The sequence below is a fragment of the Leptinotarsa decemlineata genome, unplaced genomic scaffold, assembly GCF_025532065.1.
Source record: "Leptinotarsa decemlineata unplaced genomic scaffold, Ldec_3_MD MMD2_P_RNA_scaffold_7, whole genome shotgun sequence".
Classification (NCBI taxonomy): Eukaryota; Metazoa; Arthropoda; class Insecta; order Coleoptera; family Chrysomelidae; genus Leptinotarsa; species Leptinotarsa decemlineata.
The window spans coordinates 6,466,522-6,472,948 of record NW_027412534.1 but is presented as its reverse complement, the minus strand read 5'-3'; the positions used below and the strand labels follow the sequence as shown (position 1 = coordinate 6,472,948).

The 6,427-nt window shown below is 37.8% G+C and overlaps 1 protein-coding gene across 1 annotated transcript; it reads right to left on the bottom strand.

Annotated features, from left to right (window-relative positions):
* Nucleotides 1-603: 603 nt before the first annotated feature.
* Nucleotides 604-1,973, bottom strand: LOC141480368 (G2/mitotic-specific cyclin-B2-like). The gene has a single exon (XM_074170299.1). It carries the CDS (start codon nt 1,935-1,937, stop codon nt 606-608), a length of 1,332 nt encoding a protein of 443 aa, XP_074026400.1. The 5' UTR covers nt 1,938-1,973; the 3' UTR covers nt 604-605.
* Nucleotides 1,974-6,427: the final 4,454 nt, after the last annotated feature.

Below are 6,427 nucleotides of genomic sequence, written 5' to 3'. Positions count from 1 at the left end.
CCATCGGGATTGTGATTGTCTGTGTAATTTACATGAATGTAACCACCACTCCATGTAACACTCCATTTATAATAGTATTTCCATGGATAGTAAATCTCCATTGAGAAAGAGCGATGGCACATCCCCTCACGAAGATGTCACTTTTGATGTTATTGATTATTCATTATGTTCAATGTAGTTTGATTCTAATGTATATAATGAATTGGATAATATAGAATTATTTTTCACAACAAAACACCTTTACATCTACATCATACTATATTATTATATATATATTATTATTATATATATATATATATATATATATATATATATATATATATATATATATAAATATGAAGTTTGTGATTTTCTGTGATATATCCCCTACCACTCCATGTAATTTACATGAATGTATACAAAAATGAACATTATTATCATTATTATGAATATTTGAATGAACGCGAACGCATTCCAGTAAAATACTTACATCTCACCTTTGGTCACATAAAATAACGCACTTCATTATTTTCCTTTCTTTGGACACCTCAAAAATTCAGAAAACAGTGTTCATCAAATATATTTATTCAAATATCAAAATAAAATAATCAAATAAGGCTCCATTACTAGAAACTTGTCATACTCGCAAACTTCCTCAAAAGAGATCCCTTCAACAACGAACTTGTACTTATTTTTGCACATTCCGGCCCAGCATACTTCCTCCTGATAGTTTGCAAGCTGGAATTCTCACTCTTGATTAAAATTCTTGCCAAGCAAACTATAAGTCCTTCGAAGTCAGCATATTCGTAACCCGTATAATAAATGAGGGTTGGATTCCACAGACTCGACAAGTCGCTAATGCCATTGAGAATTCCCACTGATAGACAACAGGCTGCAGCAGCCTGAAGCGATGGTTTAACGTGACTCATGCCGTAATCCATAAGTGCCAGCTCCAACATATATTTTCCCAAGACATGATGAACCCTGCGCACCTTAGCAATCTGACCGTACCTCCTCAAAAATTCAATGGACGAGGGGCGACCCAGACCGAAATCGAGCTTAACCAGTATGTCTCTCTCCATTTGTAGAATTTTTTTTCCAGAATAAATGCGACCGCCAATGAACTTTAAATCATACATGCAGGGATAGAACGTCTCTTCGTATTTAGCAGCTAACAAAAATGCAGATGTCCCAACTAACTGATATGTATTACGTCCCACCTCATTGTTCTGTGAGTATCTGTCAATAAGACTCACACACATATAAAGTGTTTCAACACGCATTTTGAATTTCAAACGCATCTGCACCAGCCAGTCGACGAGTATTTCTCGCATCTTCGGAGTTGTATCACGTCCATCGAGGAAACCTTTCCTGATAGGATACTTATCCTCCAAGGTTCTCATATAGTTGAAAATATCCTGAATATATTCGGTCACCATATAAGGATCATTTCTGCAGTCTTCATCGGGATCATCAATATCGAGTTGCTCGCAGGAGTGAGACTCAACAGCAGGCTTCTTAGTGAACCTGTTGTCGGCAATTAACTTGTTTTGATGTTTTATATTTGACCTGTTTGTTCCAGTATGGGGAGGTTCAATGGTAACTGGTGCGATGGTGTTCAAGGTCGAAGGGAGATCTGGTTTCCGATCCGAAAGTTTGCCGTGTTTCTGGATTGAAATCCAAAGCTTATGTCCAACTTCCTCAAGAGGGGATCTCTTCAGACTATCCGTAGATGATTCCGCTAATGTGAGTTTTGAAGCGAATTGTGATCGAATGTTTTTCTGGTTGGTTTTGACAGTTGCACGTGATCTAAAATCCATCCTGTAAGACCACGAGTTTATTCCAAATTGAGTCACAGATTCAACAATACACCTACTCTTGGCTGTCTTCCACAAAGTGTTCAAAGTACACTGTAAGCCACTAAACTGAGACTGATTGTCAGAATCGTCTACTTTCATATATTTATATATGAAATGCTATTGAGAGAGGTAGGTACAGGTATACAAAACAGGTAATGAAAATATCTACCTGTTTTATTTCATTGAACACAAAATCAGATCTACAGGTAACATTATACAAATCGAAACAGTCACTCTAAGGAATCCAAAAATACCATATGTTGGAGTATACGATGATTTTTTCATTTTTTTGTCAACAAATTCTGTGTTTTGAATCAAACTTCTGCAATTGGATTACACTCGTACTTGTTCATAACCCAACAAATTTTAATTTCAAGTATGTTCATTGATTTTCTCTAAATGTGCAATTCTTCTCATGCTATTTCTTATTAGACGCTGTATATTATACTTTTCATAATCTACAAATTAAATAATTTGGAATAAGTACCCACATCGGTCTATTGCGGCTAGTATAATGAAAATAGGTTATAAAGTCCTTTTGGCTTCGAAAAATGATCAATTATGTTTCATGATATGTAAACAAATCCATTGATGTCGAAATCATCGGAATCAGATGACCAGAAGTGAAAACCGGAAGTGGTCGTTTTTTGATGAATTCGAAACCTTCTCACCCTAAGGACTCCAAATATATCATATGCTTCTGTATACAATGATTCTTTCATTTCATTTGTCAATAAATTATGTGTTTTGAATCAAGCTTCTTCAATTTCATCTAACACAATCAATCGAGCGATATTTGATTTCTCCATTCTGATTAGCTGACCGACACCAATCTGTAACAGAAGTTAGTCTGAGTGTTCTGCAAGGTTTCGTTCAGGAGTCTGAAAATTCGCAAAACGAACCTTCATACGACAAAGCATGGACTTCAGTCATCTCCTGATAATGCTTACTTGGTTAGCGAAACGCTTCAAGTGATAAATGACTGTCATATTGAAACACGATAAACGCTTACGACAATAATGATGAAACGATAACGAATAAACGCACGCAAAACGGCCGAAAATGCACGCAAAACGATCGAAAACGCACGCGAAACGGTAGCACGAAAAACGGTCGCACGCAAAACGGTCCAATACTTCGCTTTCCACATTTTCGAATGTCAATTCCACAATACGTAACTCATCGACACCTTTGGTGCCATCTCCTTCTTCTCCTGATGATGCTAACTTGGTTAACAAAGATACAAGAATTAGTGTCCTTCCAACATGTTGGAACGCTAGACTCCTGTTGAACCGGCATCGGCATATATTCTCCTTAAATGAAGTATTTTGAAAAGCCCTTTATACACATTGATATCATATTTTAAACCGACATGTTGTTTTCTTGAATGATGTATTTTGACGCACCCTGTACACTTCGACGCCATGTTTGTTTTCAATGATGTATTTAGAGATACCTTGTACACATTGAGGGATCGCACGTTGAAAACGTACAGCCTCGTGGAATTGTAATGTTCTTTCATAAATGATGTATTTTGTCGCACCCTGTACACTTCGACGTCATGTTTTTTTCTTTTAATGATGTATTTTGAGACACCTCGTACACATTGAGGGATCGCAGGTTGAGTTGTCATAATTTTTCTTAAATCTGATTCATTATTATTGATATATCACTTTCGCGCTTCTAATCTTCGACAAGTCGTTCACGCCTGATTTTAAAACCGGCAAAGTTACATTGCCCCATAAACAACGATTTCTTTTACAACCGGCAACACCTGCTTGCGTTAGGAACGTAAAACATCGATACAATCTCCATCTCTCTTTGTCTCGATTACGTCACACGCGTCTTCGCTCTTACACACACAAACACATCTTTATATGAAATATTGCTTATTTCCCAAATCTAAGTATATTTTCCTATCTTCAACATGATAATGATGATTAGGACTTCCCTAACATTTTTCGAAAATCAATAAAATGCGGTCAAGTATATAAAATGAGTCAATTTCGGGCCCGACAAAACTTACGCTATAAATACCCATCATTCGCAGTTAGTTCCAATATCTTATATTGGTGTAGAGGCTGAGGACAATGCCTACTACGCGGACGATCCAGGTTCGATTCTCATAACTATAAACTTTTTTTAATTATGATCACGTGACAAGGGGGCCGAACGGTGATGCGGAGTCCCAAGGGGGCCGAGGGAGTACTAAAGGGGCTGATAGGTGTGGCGGAGTACTAAGGGAGCCGACTTCCATGCTTGAATCGCTTCGATACTCATTCCATCATGTGTCGATGACGCCACACGTTTCTCTCTTCCACTCACTAAAGTTTCTCTCGGAAATACTTACCAGCGACGCATGAACTTGAAGTGCGCTTGTACATACGTTGTTCATCTACTGGTGGTTTGAATTTCCCGCTGTATGTGCGATAGCTGATTGGTTGACTGAATGACAGAAAAAGTGGAGAAGTGGAGGAGGCCTGAAGTGGGTTTTGAAGGCGAAGGCCCAGTTTCCACATAATGGACGTCTGGCAGAGTCGAGGCGCTGACCTTTGCCCCTGCTCAAGTTTGCACGTATTTTTCCATAAGGAATGGCTTAGAACTCCTATATTACAATCTTCCTTTTCATTAATGGTTCTCACTAGAACATTTCGTTGTTGTCGAGAAGGATTTTTAGCAGCTTCAAATTCTAGGGCATGAATGATGGCTTCATTCAATTTTTTATGACGTACCATCCTCAATGACTGCTGCAGCTCCTTGTCACGAACCTCGTCGATGAAACTATGGACACTCATCCAGTGAATGAAGTTATCCGGTGCTTCTGGGTGGGCTTACTAACCTTTCGACTTCAGCTCCAAACTCTTGCAAACTTTTTGATGGACCTTGAGTTCTCATCTTCAGTTGAGCTTGGTAGACTTGTTGAAGGTGCTCACTACCATATCTGACCTCCAAAGCGGATATGACTGCTTAATAATCCTTTTGCCTATTCATTGGAATATTTTGCAGAATTTTGGAAGCCTTTCCTCGTAGTGCCAGAATGAGAGCTTTGCTTTCTCCTCGTTTCTCCACCCATTGTTTTTCGCAACGGCCTAAAATTGTCTGCGATAAATTAACCATGAGGATTCGCCATCGAAAGTTGGAGTTTTAATAAAACTACTGCTAGAAGGGAAAGATGTCGTTTCCGATTTGCATTTTTCCACAGTAATCCTTTTTGGTGTCGGTAACTCTTTCTGAAGTTCCCGGAAAATCTATCCAAACTCCTGTTCAAATTTCCTTTCCACCCCTTCAAGCTTCTCATCGACTACTTCTTCCAATCCCTCCTTTGTTTCTTGAAATACTTTTCCAAATTCTTCCTGAATATATCCCTGTACTCACTTGGGAAGATTTCAAATCTTCCAATGAATGAAGGTATATCTGAATGTCTTTTCTTCTAGTTTTCCTGTTTCACCTGAATATTTACCACCAAGTCTCTATATTTCTCCTGTTTTTCTTGAATATCTAGTAGTATTTCACGATCTTCATTTCGGCGTCATTGTTCTTCCTCTATTTTGCATTCATCTTCTTCTTTTCTGCGTTTTCCAATCTCCACTCATTCGACACTCCTTGTTTTCAACATGAAACAGCAAAATTTCAGTCGAATATCCCATTTCTCACACCAAATGTTACATTTTTCCCCGTGGGTCGACCAATAATTGATTACACTGAATAATCAAACTTAACTTCATTTCACTTCAAATACAACAAACATTTCAACTATTATTTGAATGTTTATCGTATTACTAGATCACTTCGTGCACCGCACTGTAACGTCTACTTGGCTGTCTCGATATCCTCGTGGCTAGGCTTTGAATATCGTAGTTTCTCCGAAGTTCTGTCGAAGTCTATAGTATTATTCTCGTTGCTTCTTGATTGGCGAGGAATCATCGTGACATTGACTGCCGATGAGATTGCTCTCCTGCCTTTTACTGAGAATTGAGTTCTCGGTCGATCCCATAGATGGCGTCTTGATAAGGACCGATGTCGTCTCCCATATTTACTACAGCTTGTCATCTGAGTTGATGGAATGTCTTGTAATAGGACTGGAAAATGATTTGTCAAAAACTGTAGAAACAACATTCTGCTCAAACTATCTTCGAAAAAATAAGACTCAGATATTGACCCATTATTCCGCCCCATACATTCACTGCCCATCCGTATTGATTATGGAGAATAATAATAAATTGATGTGTATTGGAATCAGAATTATTGTGTATGTTATGAACAGACTTATTGTTATGAAAAGTTGCATTCACTTATCACTATCCAAAAATGAATTGAAAAAAAAATCATCCTCGGCAACTTTATCTTATACCCACATACAAAATTCAATTCGTTTTCCATAATCGTTCTCGTGAAGTTCTTGGTGAAGCTGTATTTTATAAGGATGGTTGGTTTTTTGAGAATTTCCGAAACTCTCGCTTGATATTTCGGCAATAAGGTTTTGTGTTTATCAAATATAATTATTCAACTATTAAAATGAAATAATCAAATAAGGCTCCATTACTTCTCCAGGTGCTTCTCAAAAGCGAAAACCCATAAAAAAAACATCA

What these genes read in the sequence shown, in the direction of transcription:
- LOC141480368 (XM_074170299.1), bottom strand. Translation starts at nt 1,937, where the DNA reads ATGAAAGTAGACGATTCTGACAATCAGTCTCAGTTTAGTGGCTTACAG.